Source organism: Kogia breviceps, chromosome 15, assembly GCF_026419965.1.
Source record: "Kogia breviceps isolate mKogBre1 chromosome 15, mKogBre1 haplotype 1, whole genome shotgun sequence".
NCBI classification, from domain to species: domain Eukaryota; kingdom Metazoa; phylum Chordata; class Mammalia; order Artiodactyla; family Physeteridae; genus Kogia; species Kogia breviceps.
The window spans coordinates 83539128-83551142 of NC_081324.1; the positions used below are offsets into that span (position 1 = coordinate 83539128).

Here is a 12015-nt window from a genome sequence, read left to right on the forward strand (position 1 = left end):
AGCCATTTAAAACTTGGACATACCAAAGAAGCTTGATTTCCCCTAATGATTTAATAGCAAAAATATGTAATTCACCTTAAAAAAAGAGGAAAAATAAAACTTGTCCAGAGATGATCAAAGAAAAGGAAAAATTCAAAGGGAATCATACCCTCATCGCAGCTTTACCCTCTGTGCAACTGACATCCCCAGAGGCAGAACAGGCTACTAGGCAGACCTATCCCCCCAAGAGCATTTCTCAGGCAGTGTCTCTGATCCTTCAGCTGCTTGTCTGATTCTCCACCGAATCAAGGGAGAAAATTAGGCTAGATCATTGGTTCCAAGCTTTACAGCACGTAAGAATCACCTGAGGAGCTTTTAAACCGCCTGATCATAGGTCACAACTGCACCAATGAGGACAGACCGCCTGGGGCTGGCGGCCAGTCATAAGTAGATTTTTAAGGCTCCTCAGGTGACTCCAATGTGCAGCAAATTCTGGAAACCACAGGGCTAAGGGCTACATCGAACAAATACTGAGCCACAGTCACAAAAGACAGTGAATCCACCAAGTTACACACAACAAATCCAAAGTTCATCAGAAGTGAAGAAGTCTCCACAAACTGAGTTTCAGTTAAGGTAAAAACAGAAAAAATGAAGCTACTATGTATGAAAACATTCCCCATTTCTGCCAACCTATTCCAATGAAAAAAACAACTTTCACCCCAGTCTCCAAATGCTTTTATGCCACCACACCAAATAAGGATATACCATGCTTGATGGCACACAGGTTCAAAAAAACAGAGCTACCAATACAGCACCAGCCCCCGAGGCTTGACGGTTCATGTAGCTTCTTCACCTTCATTTCCCTCCTCAACACAAATCTGAGTAAGTTAAAAAAAATGATGATATCAAGAAGCCTAAGTATCATGGGCTGAAGAAAGAAAATTTACTGAAAGAGAAATATTGCCTTATGAAGGCTGGGGGACTGCCTTCTTACGACTTCTATTATTTTTTTTTAAATTAATTTATTTTTGGCTGCTTGGGGTCTTTGTTGCTGTGTGCGGGGTTTTCTCTAACTGCGGGGAGCAGAGGCTGCTCTTCATTGCAGTGCATGTGCTTCTCATTGCGGGGGCTTCTCTTGTTGCAGAGCATGGGCTCTAGGAGCACAGGCTTTAGTAGTTGTGGCGCACGTGCTTAGCTGCTCTGCGGCATGTGGGATCTTCCCGGACCAGGGCTCGAACCCGTGTCCCCTGCATTGGCAGGAGGATTCTTAACCACTGCGCCACCAGGAATGTCCCCACTTCTATTCTTTAATAGATCTTTTTCAAAGGAAGATGGAAAGACTATGTTTAGGATGATCAAGACATGGCCAGTTTCTAAAGGAATCAAGTTTGCAGAGAGACTTGACTTTGCAATTTCAATGTATTATACTAAACAATGTAATTCTATGACAATTTAGGCCAAAAGGTCTTTAAAGATGTTTAAAACTTACTCATTAGCTATAGCTCTTTAACAAAAGCAGCTGCTACATGAGCAAAAGGAATTTAAATGAATGTTTAGAATTTAAACATTCAATCTCTTACAATTTGGATTATAAATTCAGAGTTGTCCAAGCTTCAACTGTTTTTATAATGGCATCTTAAAGCATTCACACATAAGAGTACTACTTATTGCAACGTAACAGTAGAACAAGTTATTTGAGGGTTTTTTTAAAAACAATATATTACTCTCTGGTTAAATGTAAACATTTGCAGTACAAAGAGAATTAGGACCTTTACAAAATGTTTCATTTTTTTTTTAGTAGTACTTTATCCCTCATTAGTTTTGATTTCCGGCCTGCTGAAGAACCACTAATTGGAGCATTGTTTCCCATCCTTTGAGATGTCAAAAAAGATATGTCAATGGAACAAATTAACAGTACAAAACAAAGGGCAAAAAACTTATGTTAATGAACATGTGGTAAACTCAACATAATTATCCTAATTGTCCATAGATGAAGCATGCCAGAGTCAAGTGACTTATCACCTACTTTCTCAATTGGTGATTTCTTGGTTTGCTCATTTCCTTGCATAGATTTTGAACACCCCTCTTCTTTATGTGCTCTCTTTGGTTGGTTCTGCTTCAGCTTTTGAGCCCATGATGTTATAGATTTACTATTTAAAAAGAAAAAAACAAAACACCTCTCTTTAAATGCTGTCCTTCACAAATAAAACTAAACACTAGTAGATACTATGTCAGTGGAAAATGCTTTGAGTTGTTCTTCTAAGAGCAGAGAGAGGATGGATTTTTATTGATTCAGAGAAATTTCTTTTTACAATATCTTACTATTAAAGGCAAAATGAAGAAAAAGACTAGCAGTGATTAACAATACTTATAGTCTGTAGCCATGGAACAGAACAAAATCCACCATAGTGGCCCCTTCAAGTGCTCAGTATATCTCTATAGTGAAAGCACACTTATTATTTAGATGGACTTAAATTATACTTATGGGTACCCAAGACTGTGTTGCCACAGCAAAATACCTTACACTGGATGACATATTTCAGAGACATAAAATGGAACATAATTTTAAGTGATTATTTGCTTTACAAACATTCAGCCAAAGTTTCTTTTACCAAAAGTTTCTTTTACCTGGGTCAATCAAAATGTCATTTAACTTACAAAACCTCTTCTTATAAACAAAAAACATAAAACTGAGTATGCTTGTATATCATTTTTTGTTTTAAATCATATGAACATGTGCGACAAAATTCCACTGTTGATGCAGTCCTATACTCTAATTTTCAGCAAGTCGATAGTGACTAGAAAATACAAAAGGCATTTTTCTGGCAAGGCCTCTCACCTTAAGAGTTTTAGTAGTCTTATAACATTGTAAATGGGAAGACAGATGTCGTTAGCATATAGTGTGCTTTGTTAATTTCAGTTTTCCACAGGTAGTAAATAAAACAATTTGATAAAACTGATAGACATTCAAACACATCTCATTCCAACTAAAAGGAGCTGTATTTACTAAACATGTTTAGCTTATTATAAATGTAATAAACAAGTCAAACTCCCTTCAAGTGATGGAGAAATTCTACTTACTTATCTGTTTTTCCACTGTATACTTCCGAAATCTTATTTTCACCAAGAAAACTGTGTTCAAATTCACCAGGAAAAATGGGAGTATCTTCCTTTAAAGATGCACAAAACTCTTCATTTGTATGTATATAAAAACTATGGTTTTTCACACCATCTACAAGTGACTCCGTTTGCACCACTGGTGCTCCAAACTGTCCTTTAGAAACCTCTGCGTGCTCCATGAACTCTTGAGCGTCCTTAGATTTGTAGGTATTTAGTTCTGAGACACAAAAGGTACCATACCCACTGCTCACTGAGCTACTATCCACATTGCAGTCTGGTTGTGACATGGATGTTTCTTGCTGCATTTCAAGTTCTTTAGACTTGGGATAACTGATAACAGATTCATTTCTCTCACTGTTTTCAGAAAAAAAACCCATTTGACTTTCTGAAGATATTTGTCTGCTTAAAGAACTTCTATCACAGGAAGCCCAGGAAGCATTATTGGTCTGTAACTTGACTAAATTTTTTATCTCCTTCTGTATACGCTGAAAATAAACAGTCATAGATTTGGCTAAGGATGTGTATTAACGTCACATTTTTATAAATGTCTTAAAATATTGTGTTTAAAAATAAGAGATATTACCCTAAAGATGACACATGTGCATTATACTTAGTTTATAAACAAAACTGATATAAAGAACTAACTAACTGGGACCTCTGAGCTGGCCCACACTCTGGCATTTCTCCCAGGGCCACTCTCACCTCTTGAGGCAGACCGAGTTCTATACATGGAATGCGTACCTCTAAATAAATCAATCTACTTCTTACCTATCACTTTGCCTCTCACTGCACTCTTCCTGGGGTGAGACACAAAGCACCTGAGCTTCAGTCAGTGCTGACACCAGGAGCTCAGGCCCCCGGCCAGGTGGAGGAGGGAATGGTGCTGCCGGCCCTCCGGGCTTCAATCAACTAACGCCTGGACTCTGTGGACCGTGGTCCCAATCCTATGCTGAGCCCTCCTCTGCTCAAGCCCCCTCGTGATTACGCACGTGCCCTTAGTTTAAAACTTCCCCAGCTTTGCAGCCTGGGGAGACGCTGCTTTGGGAAAAGGTCCCCGGTGTTCTTATTTGCTGCAGGTAATGAAACCTTCCTTCTCCCAAAAGAAAGGGGAAAAAAAACATTAACTAATTGGTTCTTCTGCAAATCTCACAATATAAAACAAGAATCAATATAAAGAACTTACTTGAATTTGGTTGTGGAACTGTTCCTGCTGGGCAACTATCTGCTCTTGGCATTGTTTTTCCACCAAATTGAATAGTTGTAACCACCTGGTCTAGTAAATTATAAAATATTTTAGTTAAACATAAATTTTTAACCTAATATTTCACAGAAATATTCCTCCAGCGGGAAAGAGCCTTTTGTAAATATGTATTTTTTATGTAAAAGTCATAAGCTACTTTAATTATAAAACTATATTTAATGCAAAAGTACACGGACATAGGCTTGGGCACCCCTTTCTTATGTTACCTGTGGTCTGGGTAAATTTGAGGGTCTGAGTAAATTTTCTTTCTCAAATGGCATCTTAATTTGACGTCATCTGCTACCATGTCTGATTAACCAACGGCTGCTGCTAGTTGTACTTTACATCCGCCTAAGTCCCTCTTCCTTCCCTCCTAACACCTAATGGTTTCCTTAAACACTAACCTGGACCCAGAAAAGGCATCCCACGTCTGATCTGAAAACAACAAATAGTTTAGGATCAGGAGAATCTGATCCCTCATTTAGCTGTTCTTCAAGTTAGAAAACCTTTTTTAGAGTCAGATATCAAAGTGCTCTAAAGCACTGCAGCTGAAAAAGAATGAAAACATGACTCTGAAAACCTATGGAAGTGGCCTATGACCCCCTTCGCGGCCACTTTTAGGTCCCGGTCCACCCTGACCCCACCCCCCCCGAGTAGTTAAGCGCTGTTACAACTAGGCTAGGCCAAAACACGGGAGGAGAGGGCACGGACTTCTCCAGAGGCTGAATTCAATCTAAAGGCTGGTCTACTTTCAGTAATAGACCATATGTAATAACATACAATGTCAACAAGCAGCTACCACAACTGGCTTCCCTGTTTAAAACCTTTCGGTGCCTTTCCACTCCGGTCGTTCCCTACAGGGCCCTGCGTGATCTGGCTCATCTACACCTCCCAGCTTCATCTCAAGTCTCTCTGTCCCTTTCTCGACGCGCACCAGCCTCGCTGGCCCCCTTCTGTTCCCTGGACACGCCAAAACTGTCTTCCGCCTCAAAGGTCTTGGACTTGCTGTACCCTCTACCTGGAAAGCTCTCTCTGCAGCTCTCAACATGGCTGGCTTCTTCCCCCACTGCGATTTCAGCTCAATTATCACCTTCTCTCGTTTCCCAGACCATCCTCAGAGTCACTCTCTCTCTTTCTTGGCAGCCTGTTTCGTTCCTTCGGAGCGTTTACCACAGTCGGAAAGTCTCTCACTTGTTCTCCTGGTTAACCTGTCTCCCACCCCTGCGCCCACCCCATCTCCAGCACCTAAGACACAAGGCCAAGAGTGGACACTCAGATACACAGTCTAAACAAGTGTATAACAATGGATACTGCTAGCTGCACTTTTCTTGGTATTATAGACTACACAATCCAGAAACCCTTCAGGTTCATGGTGAAAGCCACTTATATAACAGAATTAAGTTGAAACCTGTATAACGGTATTAAGGTAAAGGGGAGAAGACCTCAAGACTGGAAAAGGAAGCCTTAAAATGAAATACGATGGTACTGATAGGAAGCGTGAATTCTAAATCAACTGACTTCAGGACAAGGTAGACTAGATCAAATCAAGTCCCTTACCTTCTCAACTTATAAAGAATCTTATATTAATCAAAACATAAAAGAAATCACCAGGCAACAGTTTTCTTATTCAGTTATACCCCTATACCATTAGGGGTTATTTTTATCCTAATAAAGTTATTATTCACATAAAACTAAATTATGATAGAATAACAATTTACTTAACAAAAAATGGCTTCATAGTATGTGAGACACTTGAGATTAATCACATCCTTATCATCATTTTCTTATTTAGGATACAAATGAATAGAGTTCATTCAGGCCATAAATTAGTGGAGACTTTGTTTTTCCAAGTCAGATTTTATTGTTACTGTTTTAATTTTAAGTAAGCTAATCTAAGAATATTATTAATACTGTGACTAACATTATACACTTAATTATTAAGAAGGGTTATTACTCATTTCCAGCTAAACCTATGTATACCACCCGCATCTTACGTACTGCTGGAGGGCGCGGGCGCCAAGTTTTCCCCTGAGCGCAGGTGCCTGGCGCTATTAGCCTGAACGGGGCTGCTGCCGGCCGCTGCTCTAGTCTGGCCCGGGAAACATCCTATGGGCTGTTCCCAGGCCAGAGTCTCACCTCTCCACCAACAACCTGGGTGGTCCTGACAAGTAAATTTAACTTCTTTATGCCTCAGTTTCCTAATTTATAAAAGGCGAACAGCAACACCTCACAGGTGGCTGAGAGGACTAAATTTCAAATTTAAATGCGATGCACGGAAGGCAGTGATCTCAATGGGGGAACTGTACTTTGAAAATCTGTGAGGTCATGGCTGTCACAGGATAGCGGGAGCCCCACTAGCATTTAGTGGGCGGGATCCAGGGATACGGATCACAGGACAGGCCCTGACAATACAGAACTGTCCCGTGTCCATTTTATATTATAAAAATGATACATATCTTGCATTGTTTTCAAATCACCGAACTGTCCAGGAATGCAACTACCAAGATGTTTCAAAACTTGCTCAGAAATGAGTCACCGTTGCCAAAACTCGTGTCGCCAGCTGCAGTGCTGGATCGTCAGTGCCAGGCAGGGGTATCAGTCTGTGTTGACAGCTGCTGCGTTCGAGGTGCGTCTACACAGAGGTCAACACCAGACTGCTGCTACGTTATGTTTTCTAATGTGGATATGTCTGAGTATTTATACATTTACATGTTATTTTATTATAAGTAACTATTATTCCTCTCTTATAGCACAGTTAGGACAATTACATTGATTTTTTTTTTTTTTTAAAGCAGATACAGGCAGGTTATATTATCTGTGAATTTCATTTCAGGACAATATAAGTTGATGTTATTTTGAAAACTATTATAAAAAGAGGGCTTTGGGTCCAATAAGGTTGAGTGCCACTGACAGAAAGTATCTAGTATACTGCCTGGCAAATACTCAATAATTATCACATAACTATTACTATTATATATATAATCAGTAGTGCTAAATTGTTAAAATGCTAAAATAATTTAGTTAATGATGTGCTTTTAAATTTGTCTTACAATCATAGAAATATTAGCAAGTTCTTAAGAACGTATTGAAGTATTTCTATGGAAATGTCTTAAAAGATTCTTTCCTGATCTAATAAAAATACATAACCTTCCCAAGTTTAAGCAGTGATAAACTTAAGAATCCCAGAAGAGATGTTTTATAAAGGAATTCTAAAGAATCAGGTCATCCCCAGATCTCTTCCAGAGCTCTGGGGACGTTTAGTTCTTTACTGTAATTATGTAGATTAGTTTCTTATAAGTGGTAGAAATCAGACAAATGTTACTATTCCAAAAGAAAGGTATAAACATGAAATTCAGGGAAGAGTCAGGAATAAGACTTGTGCAATCATTACCTTCCCATTCTTTCTAAATCATTACCCTAAAGCATCAGAGACTTTTATTTTCATAGGCTATGAAAACACACAAAACCAATTCAAGAAATTTTACTGAAATGGCCAAAAAAGTATTTCATATTCTGTCAAAGTAAGAAATAGCTTAAGAAGCTCTTCAGTGAATAATCAATTATATGCCTACATTATAAAAATTAAGTAGTCAATTAATACTCAACAGAATAAAAATAATCTGTTAGATCACAGGAGAAGAAAGGGCAGAAAGAAAGAAACTGGTTCAAATATTAAAAGGTGTTAAGTACCTGGTTGGTATTCTGGCTTGTAATCATCTGTGTCTTAAATTCACAAATATATTCTGATTCTGATTTAAGACGTTGATTTCAAAGACTAAAAGTAACAATTTCTACTTAAAAATGAATTTGCCAGAAGTCAAGCCACATTGAGGCAATGCCTCATTTTTTTTAAAGCGTATCAATTCAGGTATTATAAGCTAATGAGTAAGTATACTAGGGGAAGCATTTCATAAAACATTCCATTATTATTTACATCATTTTACAATGGCATTTTATAGGTTTTTTGTATTAGCACATACTGATTGTTATATGGAAAAAAAAGGTATCAAAACTTAAAACTCAGTTTTCTTTTAAGTTTGCCATAATAGTCATTTTTATAACTCCAATGATTATGGATAATGAATATAAGTAATTACACTTAGGGGTGGCTGCTGCTGAATTCTTAAACCAGATAATCGTTCATTCCATTTATTCTACATAGTTTTAAAACTATGATTAACATTTACAACAAAATCTACTGCTCTCTAAAGAATTTAATGATAATGTTTTACACATTTCTACAAAGTGTTACCAACTCTAGCCTTGGAAAAGTCTATCTTGGGCATTATTCCATGAAACAAAACTTATTTATAAGTATTCTTTTAACTGTTAAATTTTTATGTCACAATTTAACCTATGGACAAAAGAAAGAACCACTTGACCTGAGCAACCAATATAAGTCAATGTAGCACAGCTAAATGCGATAAGGTATTAAACAGAAGCCTTACTTTATAATCAGAAATATTTCAAAGTGGATTTAGGTTTTACAAAATGATGACAATCCTGTGTAAGTTACTTAAAGGATTAGAATTAGTAACAATATCAATAATTTTGGAATTCTCATTTTTATGAACAAAGACAATATCTTAGTTCACACTTAAAGTATAAATTAGAATGTCTAATCACTAATATATTATTAAAACATACCTTTGATCATTTTTCACATTTGTTCCATATTGTTCCCTAATTAACATCCTTGACCACTTTATTCTAGCAATAACTTAAGTATCATGCTCTTTAGGATATAAATTTCTAATAATTTAGAGTTTAGTAGAGGCATATTTATAAATAGAATTATTTTTTTTTAATTCCAGAAATAAAACAAAACTAGATACCTCACAGTTTTTCCAAAGTTCCGAATCAGTCTTTCCACTGTTTTGTAGCTCTTGCATTAAAGAGGTTAGGACTTCAACTGTACCTTGAATTACAGACGGTCTGGTCTTCCCTGAGAAAGAGGATACCCCATTTGTACTAAGGTGGGGACTACTTCTGTTGAAACATAAATAATTCAAATGGTTTTCTTCATTCTACCAAAGTGTTGAATAATTCAGCAGTTCAAGATTTAGCAGAGCAGTACAAAACTACTGATATTTAATCCTTCCTAATGGCACCTCATTTGCTGAAAATCTGATCACAAGTTTGTCCATGAAAGGAAAACAGCAATGAAAAGACAGGCAGCACTTAATTGTATTTTTAAGAACACAACAGAAAAACCTTCTTCAGAAGTGAGAGAGAACACTCCAGAGTACAGCAGAAAATAAAATTTTCTGCTAAACAATAAGAAAAATTCTAAGCTACTCCCATCTAAATTATTCCAGAGGATTATTTCACCCCACTTTAAGAACAGCCCTTTATTGTTATGGAGATTCTTTCTCCATTGCCCAGAATTACAGTCAAGCCTTGTTAACTGGATCCCCTAATTTGGTGTGATAAGGTGCTGCTTATCTTTGCACTGTCTTTGAATAAAAGTAGTGCCAACCAAATTAGCAGCAAATATTCAGGACTTATTTAGCCTATTCAGTGTGTAAAATAGCACTGATCCTTTCCAGGAGGACTGCTTTTCCAAATCTGAGATGAGTTTATTTCAGATTTGTTTTATAAACCCACAGGGCATAATTAGGAACATTAAAATTTATATAAATTCTAACTGTTGAAAGGTCACTTTATTTATTGATACTCTGCTATGTTTCACAAACAATTTGCAAAAAAGAGGACACTAATGAAAATAACAGTAAAATAATAAAGAGGATCAGAGAAAATACTAATAAAAATTCAAGGGAAAGAACAAAATATGTTGTCCATTAAGTGTTAAATATACAATTATAGTTGTGTAATAATCAAGTTTAAACTTGGCCAATTTAACTGCCAGTCACAATGAAAAGGGAGACGGTTCAGTTACATAATTTTCATTAGAAAGGCACATTTAAGTTCCTCCAAGTAAATCAAACACTATGTTCTAAAAGGGGTTTCTTCTAGAAGTGGATTTCAAAGGGGCTGCCAAATGATACAGGAAACAAAAAGCGTGGCCAACATTCAGGAAGTGGGTATAGATTACCATGGCAAACATTTCTGGACCATATCCCATGCTTTTTTTCTTTCCCTTTCCTCCCTATTTGAATTTATGCTTTCTCCTCTTCTTTTATGTATTCTTGTAAGCTGCCTTAAATTCCTCCTGAGGCCAAAGAATGAACAATTTTTTAAGGAATTCATTTATTTAAAATACACAATTTCTTCAAGACCTATTACTGTGTGTAAATTTGCTCCTTCACCAGTAGGCCCCAGACTGCTGTGCTTTTGTTTTATTGTACCTGCTTTTTATAGGTGATCTCCTCTCCAGGGGTCCCTGCCTTTTTGCTGTTTTTAACCTACTGTAATTTAGAAACCAAATAATCAACTTGCCAGACTATGTACAAAATGAGAGTAAACAGGCTCTGATTAAAAACAAACCAAACATGGGATAGTTTAAAAAGAAAATGCATAAAATGCATTGTTTGATAGCATCTACTTTGTCAACTCAGAGCCTGCTTTGTTGCTTACTTCCTAGTATTCAACTGTAATTGCTACTTTCCAGATTGGTGAGGTATTTCTGCAATATGAAACATTATTTGTCCTCTTAACTTCAAAAGGGAGAAACAGTATTTAGACAACTAAATTTCAAAGATATACTTGTAATTTACCGAAAACAAAAAAAGTGTAAAGAAAACTCCAACTAGCAAAATTAATTCTTTCTCACAATGTTCCCCATGCAAAAGTACATCTCTGGGAGAAATGAAAAACATGAAAGGATTGAAACTATTCTTAACCCAAACAACTGTCCTTGAACAGTTCCTGATCATAGTTTTGGGGTTTTTTTAAATGCAAATCAGTAACTATGACACTATTTGGATAAACTGGCAAACTATGCAAATAAAGTTATTTTGATTTGTCATTACATTAAAAAAAAAAATCTATCCCATTCTTACCTATTAGTACTTAAGTTCAGTCCAAGAGAATGGGGAGAATTATCAGATTCTATAGAAGATGAAGCTTTTTGTAAGGGTTTCCCCAAGTCAAAATCTTCCATAGCGTACAGAAATTGTTACACTCTCTCACTGGAAAATGTAGGCTCTTGCACTGTTTGAAGAAACTGAATCTGAGTCATCTTCAGATGCTTCATCGTCTAAAGGCATTTTCAGTTGCTGACATTCAGACTGTGAAATGTCTGAAGGTCCCAGGAGAGTCTGAAAACGAATGAGGAACAAAAACTATTATAAAAAGCCATTAAACCTAGCAACTTTTCAAGACTGTGGAAACCTTGATCCTTTTATACAAATCTACATTAAGGATAGCAACATTATTCATAATAGCCAAAATTCAGAAACAACCCAAATGTCCATCAACTGATGAATGGATAAACAAATGTTGTGTATCTGTATAATGGAATATTTTTCAGTCATAGAAAAGAATAAAGTACTGATTTATGCTACAATGTGGATAAACATTTAAAACAGTATGCCAGGGCTTCCCTGGTGGCGCAGTGGTTGAGAGTCCGCCTGCCGAGGCAGGGGACGCGGGTTTGTGCCCCGGTCCGGGAAGATCCCACATGCCGCGGAGCGGCTGGGCCCGTGAGCCATGGCCGCTGAGCCTGCGCGTCCGGAACCTGTGCTCAGCAAAGGGAGAGGCCACGGCAGTGAGAA

At 37.2% G+C, this 12015-nt stretch overlaps 1 protein-coding gene across 25 annotated transcripts in view; it reads right to left on the minus strand.

Moving 5' to 3' along the window:
• MPHOSPH9 (M-phase phosphoprotein 9) overlaps positions 1-12015 on the minus strand; it is a 54280-nt gene that overhangs the window by 39952 nt on the left and 2313 nt on the right. For 12 of the 25 annotated variants that reach the window (XM_067014320.1, XM_067014322.1, XM_059040642.2 and 9 more), the window contains 5 exons: positions 11302-11559; positions 9175-9328; positions 4283-4372; positions 3061-3584; positions 2006-2129 (listed from right to left, as the gene is read on the minus strand). In XM_067014320.1, the coding sequence (XP_066870421.1) occupies positions 2006-2129; positions 3061-3584; positions 4283-4372; positions 9175-9328; positions 11302-11402 (993 nt within the window). In that variant the 5' untranslated portion in view covers positions 11403-11559. Of the gene's footprint in view, positions 1-2005; positions 2130-3060; positions 3585-4282; positions 4373-8029; positions 8117-9174; positions 9329-11301; positions 11560-12015 lie in introns of those variants that run through there. The other 13 variants (XM_067014326.1, XM_067014323.1, XM_059040645.2 and 10 more) reach the window with 6 other exon arrangements.